At 43.1% G+C, this 13,845-nt stretch overlaps 1 protein-coding gene across 1 annotated transcript in view; it reads left to right on the forward strand.

Moving 5' to 3' along the window:
* Positions 1 to 13,845, forward strand: part of LOC127014154 (calpain-8-like) — a 30,281-nt gene that overhangs the window by 2,646 nt on the left and 13,790 nt on the right. The window contains exons 2-8 of the mRNA XM_050893296.1: positions 361 to 430; positions 8,173 to 8,291; positions 9,408 to 9,541; positions 9,850 to 10,018; positions 10,914 to 10,997; positions 11,809 to 11,894; positions 13,262 to 13,336. Of these exons, the coding sequence (XP_050749253.1) occupies positions 361 to 430; positions 8,173 to 8,291; positions 9,408 to 9,541; positions 9,850 to 10,018; positions 10,914 to 10,997; positions 11,809 to 11,894; positions 13,262 to 13,336 (737 nt within the window). The remainder of the gene's footprint in view (positions 1 to 360; positions 431 to 8,172; positions 8,292 to 9,407; positions 9,542 to 9,849; positions 10,019 to 10,913; positions 10,998 to 11,808; positions 11,895 to 13,261; positions 13,337 to 13,845) is intronic.

Raw genomic sequence — 13,845 nt, forward strand, 5'->3', positions numbered from 1 at the left:
GCAGCGACGGTCACAAACTCATTTGCACTGCTTGAGCCAAAACCACAGCAAGATAAAGTAAGATGTAAACGCCAAGGTTGAATTTTCACCGCTGTCCCCACGGTAGCAAAAATTCTCACTAATATCACTGACAGTCTCAAGTAGCAAAGGGCTTCAGGATTTGCCTCAAAAAAAAATACATGCAGTCTTCAATTTAATAAGGCAACATTGTTCTGTCACCATGTAAATCAGACAGAGGACAAAGGATATATTTTTTAAGAAATGTTGAAAGTGTTTAATATTTTTTGAACATTGAAACAAGAAAGTGGAACTTTTCAGACCAGAAAGGATGATGCGTACTTTGAAAATGTGTCTTTTCAGGAGTTATGTGCCAACCCTCAGTTTATAATTGGAGGAGCTACTCGAACAGACGTCTGCCAAGGAGAGCTGGGTACGTACAGTGCTTCTGAATTTTGTTTTGGAAGAAGAAAAAAAATGAAGCTTCATTTAAAAATTCCTCATGCACAGACCCTTTTATTGGCTATCTCCCAGACATAGTATGGAGAGAAGCAGATACCCAAGAAGGGGACTCACGCACCAGCATTGCTGCCTGAGACAGGGTATACACGGGCTTGTAAGAGCTATGTCAAACCTGGGAGACACCAAACTGTCTCCTGGAGGTAGGAGGCTAATTATCCCTTTGTGGAGCAGAAGACTGGCTTGCTTTTCACCTCTTGCCACAGAGTTGGACACCAGCCTAATCATGAGAGCACTTGCCCTGAAGCAAGAGAGTGGGCTTCATGCCTATCCCAGCAACAGCAGCTCCAAAGACTCAGGGGACAAGGGACACCAGGGAAGTTTCACCCTGTAGCCTAGTCATTAGGGATTTTTATTTGGGAGGCAGAACAAGTTCCAGACTCAGTTTCACACAAAACAAATACACAACAACCAAGGAGCGAACCAGAACTGGTTTAGTACGGGGCCTGGGGTTATGACGTGCCATTTCATGCCAAGGCCCATCTACTTGCAGGCATGAGTTAGAAACAAGGACCGCATCGTAAAAAATGAACAGAGCATGTAAACTTTGTAATACCATCCACAACAAGCAAATTGTTCCAAGCCCTTCATGCTGAATGCTTCTTCTGCTTGTACAGCACTTGGTGTAGAGCTGTGAGCAGGGATAGGAGCGACCAGGCACCAGCCACGCTGTGCAAACACAGCCAAAAAAGGCAGTATTGCTCAGCTCCCCGAATTAGGGCCTGAGGCTGATGAGCTGTCTCTCAGGCAGCACTCATCCCCTCCTGGAGATCCATCGCAGAAAAACTTTTTTACCTGTTTTTCTCCAATGCTTGCCGTTGTCTAAACAGAGTTCCTATGCAAGTGGCCAGAAGGGAGCTGTAAGGGGGCTTTATTCCCCCTTTGAATAGCTGCTGCAGCAGCCGCCTTCCCTGCCTGCCTCACTGATAAGATCCAGCTCCAGAAGACAGCAGCAGCAACCTCTCCTGACTACATATAGAGGCAAGAAGGCTGAAACTGTCGTAATGAGAATTTGATAGATTAGACACAGAGAAATCAGCCTTTCTCCCTCCTGCGCTGCTTACCGCAGTGCTCCTGACCTTACTGGTCTTCTAGCCCATCCATTGTGCAAATGAGATTCAAACAATTTCTGCAAGTCATTGGCAATAAATAATACCAATGCTGGTCCTGTAAACACAGCACCATTAAAGCAATTGCTAAAAAATTCCCTGGTGTGTGGGCCTGTGCTCCAAATGCTAAAAATAAGATGCCCAATCATATACTTGCTCCAGGATATTTATTCAGTGGATGCTGGAACAGAGTATGGGGAAATCACTTACTGTGTTTTAGGAGAATGGTTCAGATAAGTAATAAAAGCGACATTTCTTGTCACCTCCAATTTGGGAAGTTTCTATAATAGCATTAAAAAAAAAAAAAAAGATCATATGCCTGAAGTAAAACCTCATTTTACTTGACAGTTTACAAGCTAAAGAACTGAAGAATATTACCTGCTCTTAAACTAGAAGAGGTCAATACATTATTTGTGTTAAGCCTAGAAACTGAATGCAAATACCCTGAGCCCCTTTTTATTTCTGTCACCTCCTGAATGTCTCTGTGGAGTTCTAGTCCATTATGCTAAATGGGCTTTCATTGGAGAGCAGTGCCAAAATCCATCAAATGGTGGTAACAACAGAACTGGACCCCAAAACCTCCTGTGAATCTGGGGATGGTGCCTGGCTCTGGACTTTCCCAAGCCAGCCTTTGCTGGGCAGCACCCCAAGTGCTAGTCCTGAAAGCTACCCCTAAACCTAGAAGAAAAGCCTCAAAATCTGATTCTGCTTTTGTTAGGAGCTTCCTTTTCTCTCTCCCTCAAAAAAAAGGTAAAATAATCAAAGATAATCCATTTTGTTTCTGCAAGGCTGCTTACAATCGCTTCTACACACACTGACCCTTCACAAAAATAAACTTCAGAATACAAGTGTGGGACTTCCCTTCTAGTGTTCAGGTATTTGTTTTACATCTCTGAGGCATACTATGCTTTTTTGGTATTTGATCCAATACCTTGAATATCAAAGTCCTTGTTACTGAAGCCCTCATGTAAAACACCTCTGTTGAAACAGAGCCTCATTACATATTTACATAAGCCATGTATGTGACCCGTTAACAAGTCCTTTAGGGAAATAGAGCCTATTTTTAATAATCTTCTCTGACATGTTTCTTTTCCTTTAAAAATAACACTGCAGGTCTGGATTTATATGAACAAAAGGAACAAGAAAACCCAGAGTTAGTCTCACTCCATTAAACTTATTTCTTTGACAACAGCGTAAGTTAGATGAGTATCAGCTTGGGAAGTTTGATGGGAACTTGAAAGACTTGAAATATTTTAAACGTTCTTTGAACCATATCTTTTTGATAGCCTAGTAACAACTTGAAATACAGTCACATAGTCTTAGTTATTAAAGGTGACTTAGAAAGTTTTCTTGCAGCTATCTGAATAAGTTAACCCCAGAATTGTTTGCAGAAGTTCTTAAGAAGCAAGTGGCACAAATTTAATTTAAATAATATTAAACATACTCACACCCTCTCAGTTTAATATTAGCTTTCCAGATCCACATCATTTATATTCATGGGGCACCTTTTGTTCTGAAGGCTCAGAGGGTACTCCAGGCACTGCAGCTCCCTTGGCCTGGGCTGTCAGCTGGAGAAGTCCCCTGAAACCAACACAAATGCACCACTTCACACCAGCTGAGGAGCCCACCCCACGCATGCTTTGTGTGTGTCTTATCTTACAGGTGGATTTGAGAAGATTATGGGTAGATTGGAGAACATACCAAAGCCTGACAGCTCTGAGAGAGATCTGATACCTGTTGAGGGAGCCTTTGGAGCTCCTGTAGGCAGGAGAGTGCTTAATAGTATTGGGTTTGTTCACTTATTTTGCTATAGACATTAATACATGGCCCTTCTGATGCTCAGTCCCATGGGCCCAGGGGTATTGGAGATCCTTGTTCTAGCAGATATATCCCCTAGATCTCAAAAAATACATTCACTGACAACTCTAAGACCCCAAAGAGAAGAAAGCCTGTTCCTTTTCTGGGTGCTCCTTTGCATTTCTGTACACAGCTGCACAGCTTAATTCATTTCCATGGAAAACTTTAGGAAGTCTTCTTTCGAAATCTCAAAGCAGGAACAGCCTGCACTGCCAGCAATTATAAAGCGAGCGGGTCAGTGCTTCCTTGATGTCTGGTAGGATGTCCCAGGTACTACCAGCTCTGAAAAGGGCTTCCAGCAGAGACTAAAGCTGAGAGTCAAACCTGGTTGACAAACTGGGAAGCAAGAGCCACAGCATTGTATTTGGATCCTTTCTGAACACCTGACATTGCTGAAATAGCAACAAGCCAGAGTACAGTCAAGACAGAAATGCCTCTGTGCTGTCCAGTTAGATCTTGGAACCAGACACTTGGACTTTTGGCTTAAACTCACCATCACTAGGTCAATGAAGAGTTTAGATGCTCTGCATCTAGACACTTTGATGGCAGCTAAACAGAAACTCAGCACAGCTCTGTAGCAACTGAAACTAATCAAATTTCTCATTTATTTTATGGTCTCTGCAAGTGCAGCGCGCTTGGGTAAACATCATCAATATAGAGGAGTCGCTTAGCTCCCAGGTCACCAAGGATTCGGTATTCTCGGCAGCAATTCGATTATCTCTGTAAACCAGGAGGCGCCTACACAGCACTGAGAACACGAGCCATCTCGGTACATCTGTGAGCAGCAAGTGATTTTATTTCAAGCGCACTAACAGTCAAAGTAATTCTCCAAGATCACGTGTGTGTGTATGTATATATATATATACACATACACACACACACACACACAGAGCTAGGCACAGCTAGGCTTCATGTTTACCCTTTCCACCACAAACTCAAGGTCAGGATTGCTTATTTCAAATAAAAAAAAAAATAAACAAAATTGCGCTTTACCAACATTACAAATGACTTCAGATCCAGGAATCAAGCTGGATTCTTTTCAGCCCATTCAGCAGCAGTGGTAAACACTGTAATTGGCACTTGTCTGAAACTTTTGTTCATGAAATATGAGACTGAGCAGAAAGCAGTGTACGTGCCTGTAGGTGATTTAGCCTTGCAGGGCTAATGCTGAGAAGACTTTATTTTAAATTTATTTTTATAAGCTAAAAGGCTACAACTTCAAATGCATACAGTGAGTGGAAATGCTTTTTGATATTGTCATTTTTCTGACTATAACTACATTGGAAATACATTCTAATTAAATATTTAATTCATTGGCCAATTGGCCTCATTTCCTCTCCCTCCAAAAATTCACTTTTTAGGAAGGGAATCAAAGAGTTTCCTCACAGTTTGAAAGACGACTTATAACCTGCAGCTGAATCAGGACAAGTTTGAGTGGTCCTACATAAGCTGCCTTTCTAGGGAGCTTGTGCTGTTGCACTATCCTGTAGGCACAACCACAAACAAAACTGAAATTGCAGCTGGCAAAAGGATGTTGAACTTTGAGAAAAGGAACATGTACTGTCAACTTGTACTTTTTTAGGACTAGTAATATATTATCCAGTAGGGCTGAAAAACCTTACTAATAGGCCAGGATCCCATTGTGGTGTACAAGAAGATAAGAGGGAACCTGTGCAGTTTAGGCTCCACCCTGGAAGCTCCTTGGTAAGGACAGATTCGTGCATCCTCTTTAATTGGTCTTAAAGCCAATATCACAGGAACCTGAATGTAATGCATCACTTGTATATAAAGATGGCCCCAAACCATCTGCATCTAGGCACCCCATGCAAACCTTCCTTTTTATGAAGTTATGCACAGCAGCCCTTTCGCAGCTGGTTCCTTTCAGAAGGCACGGTTGATATTTGTTCAGCCACAAGCTTAGCCAAAGATATTAGGCCCTCAAGTAAGGTTTAGAGATAGGACTCTGCATTGCTCAAGGCAGGCACAGCTATTTTTAAGGTTAAGTTCACCACTGCAATTCTTCCAACACAATTCTTTCCATGCATGCTTTGAGCAGACTTGCCCCTAATGCTTCCCCAGGACATTAGATTGCATGGTGTGTTTGCAGGAGGCAGAAGAGCCAATGCCAATGTCACTCACTCTCCCAGATGCTAAGAAGTTAATTCATACCGTAAGATAGCTGTAAAGGATTTCATGCTGCATTTGGCATCTTCTGGGGTTGAGATTCTGAAATTGTTTAGTTCTGAGTCAGAGAAGTAAATAACATATTTAAGGAACCCCCTCTCATTTCACTGATTCTTCTGCCTAATTGTGCATCAAACATACACCATCCTCAGCAAAGCCAAGAGTATTTTCCCCTTCACTGGCTGTAAAAACCTGGCCTGGACCAGGAAGGGGAAACTCTTCCAGATGTTGCACATTGGGAGAGCACCAACTCATCGCTGCTGCAGACCTTCTCTGGTCTCACCGGGGGTGGAGGGACACAACTGGGACACCAGGACCCCCACTCTGCCACCTTCTCAGAAATAGTCTTCTGTGCTTCACAGCATGCCAGGAACAGCCAGGGCAGCAAGAAAATCTGGGGTAGCTGAGAAAATGAGGGCTTCAGTTCTAACTTTGTAAGGCTTTTCATCTTCCTCTGAGAGCCATTCGCCAGACTTATCACCATTATTTCTACCTCTCCAAGCAAAACCAGAAATTATAACAGAATAAGGCATACACCTGTACCAAGGAAAGCCTCAAAGAAATAGATACAAATCAGGTTGAAGATGAGCTTGAGAAGGTTTTTGCTCATAGTTGTTCTAGAGGCTGAGGCTTTCAGACTCTCTTTTCTACATGCACAGCAGCAACTTTTTCTTATTTCCAGTTTAAACATCTCACAACCCTTTTATTTCAGTTTATCTTCTCTCCTGCAAAGGAAATATTACCTTTCAAGTAACAGCTCTTGGCTCAAACAGCTTTTCTGCAAAGTGGCATTTAACCTGCCTCACACTTCCTCTTCAAACTTCACTTGTGTAGGATGAGCAGGACAAATTTTTTTAACCACTTCTCATAAGAAATGCAGGTGGATGGGGCAAAGCAGGTAATCCAGCCATTTTCTACCCCCTTCCAGCTTGAATGCTCTTTCCTGAATGTGGCGACCAAGATAATGCAGAGCAATCCTGGGGGAAGGCTCAAGCAGCACCTCACATACTAATACGAGGTTTTCCCTCCTCATTGGAAATGCCTGGGCTGGCACACTGGGTAGATCATGCTTTTGCACCCATAATCTGATCAGCCAGCTCAGGTGGTTACAGGTCATCATACCAGGGGCACTTCTTTACAGGTGTTTCTCAAGTCACTGCTTGCCTGACTGGGAACAGCTGTTTCTTGCTCAGCTCATAGGAGGCATCAGGGTACTTCCCAGTGGGGTACAGGCAGCAGAGAGCACACAGCACCAGGCAAGTCCCTGTATCTTACAGTTATATTCATCATAGCACTAAATCATAAAGCCCGAGTCAATATAAAGAGTTAACTGCTGCTCTAAGATATTAAATCATGCTACAGATTAAACTCTTTCCTTGGTTTCTCCATTAGCTTATTTCCACTGAAGCAAGAGTTGTTTTGCCAATTCCTTCTGCAGAATATGCACCTGCACAAAGAAACTATGTCTTGGCACAGATAACCAGGAAAATGTTAGTACCTTCAGAGCAGTTTTGTTTTCCTAGACTTTCTGCACACCTCAGAAATAACACAGAATCACAAAAGTTCTTCCTGCTGCTTGCATTATGCAAATACTGTAAGAAACCCATGAGTCACTGACTCTCCAAGGGGCACCACCTTTGGTGTGATAGAGGCTTCTACTTACTCAACCTCCAATCCACAACAAGCAGGTAACCAGCCCAGCAAACAGCTCCAGCTGTGAGACACACAGCCTCCAGGGAGGGCTGGGCAAGCCCATCCTTTCCAGGATAAGGAGCGGGCCAGAGAAAGGACTCACCTCCTTGTAGAGTTCCCAGGAGACTTCAGCTTCCATTAGACTCATGGGCAAATCTGTAGTAATAGCCCTAAGTGCTGGTTCAAATTCAGATGTTCAAAGAAAGGGCTAAGAAGGAATAGCCACTCAAATGTTCCTGCTATCCATCAAATCTTCCCTAAAAGATAGATATGGAAATCCCACCACCCTTCTATCAACCCGGAGCTTTTGTGCTCTTCTGGACACCTTCTAAGCCCTTGCCTCTCCCAGGTGTGGTGGCTTAAGTCTAGTTAAAGTACCACAGGTCATTAACTCTGTACTGCCCAGCCAGGCTTTGCAACCCACATACCCCAAATGCCTTCTCTCTCTGGGTATGATGTTCTTCATCTCCTGAGGGCATTAACAAGCTTAGATAAAGCAGCTTGCTTTCACAGCTTCATTAAAAAATGAAAATAGCGAAGCCCAAACTAGACCATTGAAATTACTACCATGATCAGCCTCAGAGGCCCCAAGATACCTGTGTGGTCTGGGTGAGTGGAAAGTGAGCAAAAGATAAATAACACAACAAAACAAGGATGGATTGCTGAACCAATACTGAGTCTGGCAGGACCTTGCAAATCACTTAATGCTGGCATTCTAGTCTAGATCGGAGTGTGGCTTAATGGTGTAAGGATCAGCTTGGCAAACTCCTGCTCATTAATGAACTTTTCTGCCTTGTAATGTACATGTTTTTAGGTGATTGCTGGCTCCTAGCTGCCATTGCATCTCTCACTTTGAATCCAGATGTTCTGTACCGCGTTGTTCCCAAGGCTCAGAGTTTCCAGAAGGACTATGCTGGGATCTTTCATTTCCAGGTACCTATATGATCAGGGTATTTAGAATAAAAGAGAAAAATGCTAATATTTAGCTAAAAGCAGCTTTTTTGTGTTTGGCACAAGCTAAATATTCAAGAATTATGGTGGGTAAGTGAAATTGGTGGGAGAAAGGGAAAGAAAAGAAGAACAAAGTTAAATAACGTTCAGTGACACCTGCTCACTGGCTAGGTTCTGCTGTCTTACAGCTAATAGGGCTCTGATGAGCTATACAGGTTTTGTAAACTGAGCCAAACCATCGTGCCACGTGAGTTAAGCCAAGCTCTGTCACTGCCGACTGTCAAGAGTGAATTCAGGCTGATGCGGTTCCTCCTCCTTCCCTTCCCTCCCTGCAGCTTTGCCTGGATTTCCTTGCCTGCAGACCCAGTGTGTTGGGACTGAGCCAACCTGCTTTGACTAGAGGTTAGGCTCAGCTGTGAGCAGTATGGATTCATCCTGCAAAGCTAAAGGAGGTGTTTTGGCGAGGACAGATGTTATAGAGCATATACCCTTCCACCAGCTCATTTCACCAGGGAGGTTATTGTGTGAATTATCTTCTTTCCTTTCAGGACTGCATCAACTTCTGGAGTAAATGTTTCTATTTTTGAGGCAAAAAATTAGCATTAGCAATGTTTCACACATTTCCCAGTATTTTCAGAAGGGATTAGCACTATTGAGTGCTACTCCTTTGGGTGACCTCTCCTTGCCGCATTTTTACAGGGGCGTTGGTTTTTTTTTTTCTGATGGCTTTGTCCTTAAAAGAGTAGACAAGAAAAGATACTTTAGAGTATCCTGTCTACACGCTAGCTTTCTGGACTCTCCACCATGTAAGCTCTGCATGGAGCACAGACAGCGTTCCAGATGTTATGTGCAACAAGTTGCTGTTAATATTACCTATCAGCAAAATTTAATACAGCGTTAAGAAGCCTGCTCAGCGCTTCACAGGGCTGGGAAGAGTTTGCCTCTATTAAAAGGGAAAGGAGTCTAACATGGGAATGAAACCCTACAGTGACTTATGCAGGGGCAACTGATGACAGGTGAAGGGGTAGGAAGATGGTAGTGTGGAGCTATTATGTGCACACCAGCCCTCATCATCTTTTCCTTTCTTCTTTTTATCAGTTCTGGCAGTACGGGGAGTGGGTGGACGTCGTGGTGGATGACAGGCTGCCCACCAAGAACGGGAAGCTGCTCTTCGTGCACTCGGAGGAAGGCAGCGAGTTCTGGAGCGCACTGCTGGAGAAGGCCTATGCCAAGTACGGTGGCTAAGCAGGAGGCAGCCCTCCTGGGTGTGCAGAAGTTGACTGCCCAGGCAGTTGTGGTGTTAGACACAACACACTTCACTCAAATGCAGCCTCCATTCCACCCATTATTTACAGTTTCCTCTAGGTCCACAAAGGGTATTGCCAACTGTCTGTTTCAAGGGGCTTTACTTCTGGTGCCCCAGGTCACACTGATGATCACATGGACCAAGAGATACTAAATTATAAACCCTTCTTTCTGCAGTCCCAATGCTTACAGGTGGAGATGGCCCCTTATATAGCTCTTATCATCTCTCTCACAGGTTGAACGGCTCTTATGAAGCTCTCACAGGAGGGTCCACTATGGAGGGCTTTGAGGATTTTACTGGAGGCATCTCCGAGTCCTATGAGCTGCGGAGGGCTCCTTCAAACCTGTATCAAATCATCCAGAAGGCTCTGAGAGCTGGGTCGCTGCTTGGCTGTTCCATCGATGTAAGAGACTGCTGTCGCTTTACTCTCCTTGCACTTCTCAGGGCTCTGCTCCATACTGTAACAAGAGCTCAGACCGATGTTAGACATAGGTAGGAAGGTCTGAACTAAAAGCAAACTACAATTAATGGGAGACTTTTATTGATTTCGGTTATAAAAACTTTGGACGAGGTTCTAAATAACCATCTCTTGTCATGCCTCCCTTTTTACAAGACAGCCTGTGATAATACTTAGAGCCATGAACTGGGGACTGGTCTTCCCAAACTCCATTTTCAGTCTCTGAGTATGTTTTCTCATTCAAATTCTGTGTAATTTCAGCTCCAGACACTCTACTGCCAGAGTCAAACTCTTTGAGACTACTCTTTGTTGTAGCCTGTAGTCTGATTCCGGCTTTGGTTTTCAGTCCTAAAGATTATTGACACCTGTAATACAAACTCTCTCAAGTTACACATGATGTTTGTACATGTTTTGGAAACTTCACGCCTTTCACATTCCATTTCATTATCTTGTTTGAAATCCTGGTTTGTGGCATATAGGATTACAAGAGTTCAAATTTTGATATACCGGATCTCAACTGAGGCAGGCCAGAGGTTAGTTCACATGAACACATCTTTGCAGGTGACTGGGTCTGTTACCTGAGCTGGGAATTGGATTTAGATTTAGATTTCATTGTATGTTCTTGAATTTCTGCTGTGCTAAGACTGCATATTTAGGGGCATGAAACTGTGGAGGTGAACTTTTGCTGTGGATCTCATCTCTATTTAATATACTTTGCATCAAGAATATCGATATTCATTGTGCATACCACTTTGGATATCTTCCCCATGTTAATTTGCTTATGAAAGCTGAGTTCATACACAGTATATAGTCCTAAATGTGTATAATTTTATTGCCCCAGATAACTGCTGCAGCTGAAATAGAAGCAATCACAAGTCTGAAGCTGGTAAAGGGACATGCTTACTCTGTCACTGGAGCAGAAGAGGTAAGCCAGCATCTCCAGGGTCATCATACAAACCAGCTTGGGGTTGCAACACTGCAGTGCCTTCAACTTCCTGATGTCTTTCTGTGACTGACCAAATAAAAATGTTGCTAACTTATGCATCCTTTTACAGAAAAAAGAAAGTACCTGTAGTACTTAGCCAGGTCGGAAGCTCTGTACTGGTAGTTATATAGAGTATACTGTGCAGTTTGCAACTTGTATTGTACCAACAGACTGGAATACAAAATGTAAAGGTGAGCCAAGCTGTTACGAAATGGAGGGTGTGGAAGGGAGAAACAGGAGAGGAGGCAGCCATTTCCCCACGTGTTCATACTGCATGAGGTGGGAGCATGTACTTTGCCAGCCAGCGCTAATGGGAAAGGAGTAAAAGCTTCTTTCATGAACTCTGCCATTAGTCTCACCTTCGCAGTGAGCCCTAGATACTCCTGCTCCTCTGACACTGGAATCATTACAGCAGTGTCCACGCCAAATAACCTCTTTCCAACCTTGCTGCGTTGTGCGACGTCTCCTGCTTTCGAGGATGTAGATATTCTGGTGTTTTGTAGCTGATGTTTTTCCTTGCAGGTTGCAGTCATATATGAAATGGTGAGTGCTGCAGCTAATGGCTCACTTGGTGGCACAGGATAATGTAAGATAAGGGTGGAAGGCATCTAGGTGTCTTTTACCTGTTGCAAATTGTAGTGGACTGCATCACTCAAGTACAAATCGTGTTTTATCCTGTCTGAAAAGCAATTGCCCTGTGATGATTGGAATAATGGAAGTGCTCAGGTTTTGTTTGTTGTGGATCTTTTAGGTATATTACCGAGGACGGCCAGAGAAACTAGTGAGGCTTAGAAATCCCTGGGGTGAAGTGGAATGGACTGGAGCTTGGAGTGATAAGTAGGTTTTTATATGCCCCTGCTTCTCTCTCTTCAGTGTGTCTCGGTATCTTTTAAAAATTAAATTGGGACTATGCAGTTAATCCAATCACAAAGCACATTTGGGAGAGATGCTAAATCAGTTGGAATAAAACACTATTAATTTATTAGCAAGGTTAGATACTGATCCGCTCTGCCCAGCAGACATTCTTCCCTGTCTCAGGCAGAGCTTTCTAATAAGAGAGAACAGCACACGTTTTAATTGTAAGCATCCCATTGCAAGCCATATCCACGTCATTTTGCAAGATAACTTTTCTCAGATTGATCCTACTGGTTGTGCCAGGACCTTAGTAGAATATGCAAACCAATCCCATTCCTGGGAATTACAGCAGGGATAAACCATTGTGCCTCTGCTTCAACTCTAAGGTTGCTCGGCTCTAAATCAGACCAGTATTTGGTTTCTACTGGAGAATCTTGAAAAAATGGGGATATTGACTAAGCTAAGGACCCAGAAGTCTGAAAATCTCTCAGAAACTGTCTGGGCTTCAACTATCTTGGAATCTCAGGAGAATGGCAGTGACAACACCTCTTTTATTTTTATATTTAGAATGGCATAAATTTTATTTTCATTTGGGCCACAATATATTTTTTAATGCAGTACTTGAAGATTCCAGTTTCCTGTCCTGACTGACTGCAGTCCTGGTACTGATGTCGTATCATACTTAAGGATAGAAAATAGAGATAAACATTACAATTATTCTTACCTTTATCAGAGCTGCTTTGCTCAGCCCCAAGATAAGGTCCCTCAGGCATGCACACATGCCATATCCTGATTTTGTTACACCTGTTTTACCAAGGAACAACCCTGCTGAGGTGTAGAACTGCATTGTCACATGGGAGCAGATCAGAGCAGAATCCAGCTTGCCGCACATTAACATCAGGGAAAGGAGCAATGCTGTTTTCTGCAATACATTTTCTAATTCCACCTTTGTGCTTTCTTGTTCTTTCGTGACCCCAACACTAGAGCTTACATCATTTCCCTAGGGAGACTATCAGGCATCCCAATAGATCTTACAGTGGAGAAGCTCTGCCCAAATTTCAGGCTGTGTGTTACTTAATCCAGCCAGTCTGCAATATTTGCACATTCTGGCACCTGGCAGTGATGATTCAATTTAAGGCTTATTTGTTGCAAATATGGTTGCAGTCTGATTCCAGCCCTGTATAGTCAGGTTGCAGTGTGTACTGCCATTGGGAGGGGCAGAAGGTCTAGTTGTTGAAGAAATACATACTCCTTTATCAGCTGTAACCGAAGAGAAAGCCTAACTCTCTGATCTCGTCGTAGAATAAAATACGACAACTGAACAGCTTGCTGTTGTGCTTTGTCTGCAGTGCTCCTGAATGGAATTATGTTGATCCCAAACAAAAACAGGCTCTGCATAAGCAAGTAGATGATGGAGAGTTTTGGTGAGAATTGTTCATTTAGCTTAATCTTTTGGACATTTTATGTGCATGTATGCTCTTTAAGCAGTCCTTTCAGTTGGATGGAGAGAAACTGCCAGCACCAAGGGGGTTAATAATGACATGCATGCATTGTTAGCCTCTTGTTTATCTCCCTTCCCATTCAAATATTACCTTTTATTAGAGCTTGCATAACTCAGTGCTTATCCCAAATGTAGAGACCAGATGGTAATAAAATTAATGAGGTGGCAAGAATGAACCTCAGCTGCTCTACATTTTGAGGTTTGTTTTTTTGTCTAAATGCTACACACTAATGAAAAAGTTTAGATTACCAGCTTGGGAAGAGTCTGTTTACCCAGACCTAATGGAAAGCCCATCCCAGTTAGCTGATTATATGGATTAGTAGTGAACCCATGTCACTCTGTCCTAGACTGGAAAGATAAACAGCCACCATCTTCCAGTGCAATCAGCTACACAGGCCATAAGTCACTGAAAAATAAGAACAGACCTCTGCT

Source organism: Gymnogyps californianus, chromosome 3 (assembly GCF_018139145.2).
Source record: "Gymnogyps californianus isolate 813 chromosome 3, ASM1813914v2, whole genome shotgun sequence".
NCBI classification, from domain to species: domain Eukaryota; kingdom Metazoa; phylum Chordata; class Aves; order Accipitriformes; family Cathartidae; genus Gymnogyps; species Gymnogyps californianus.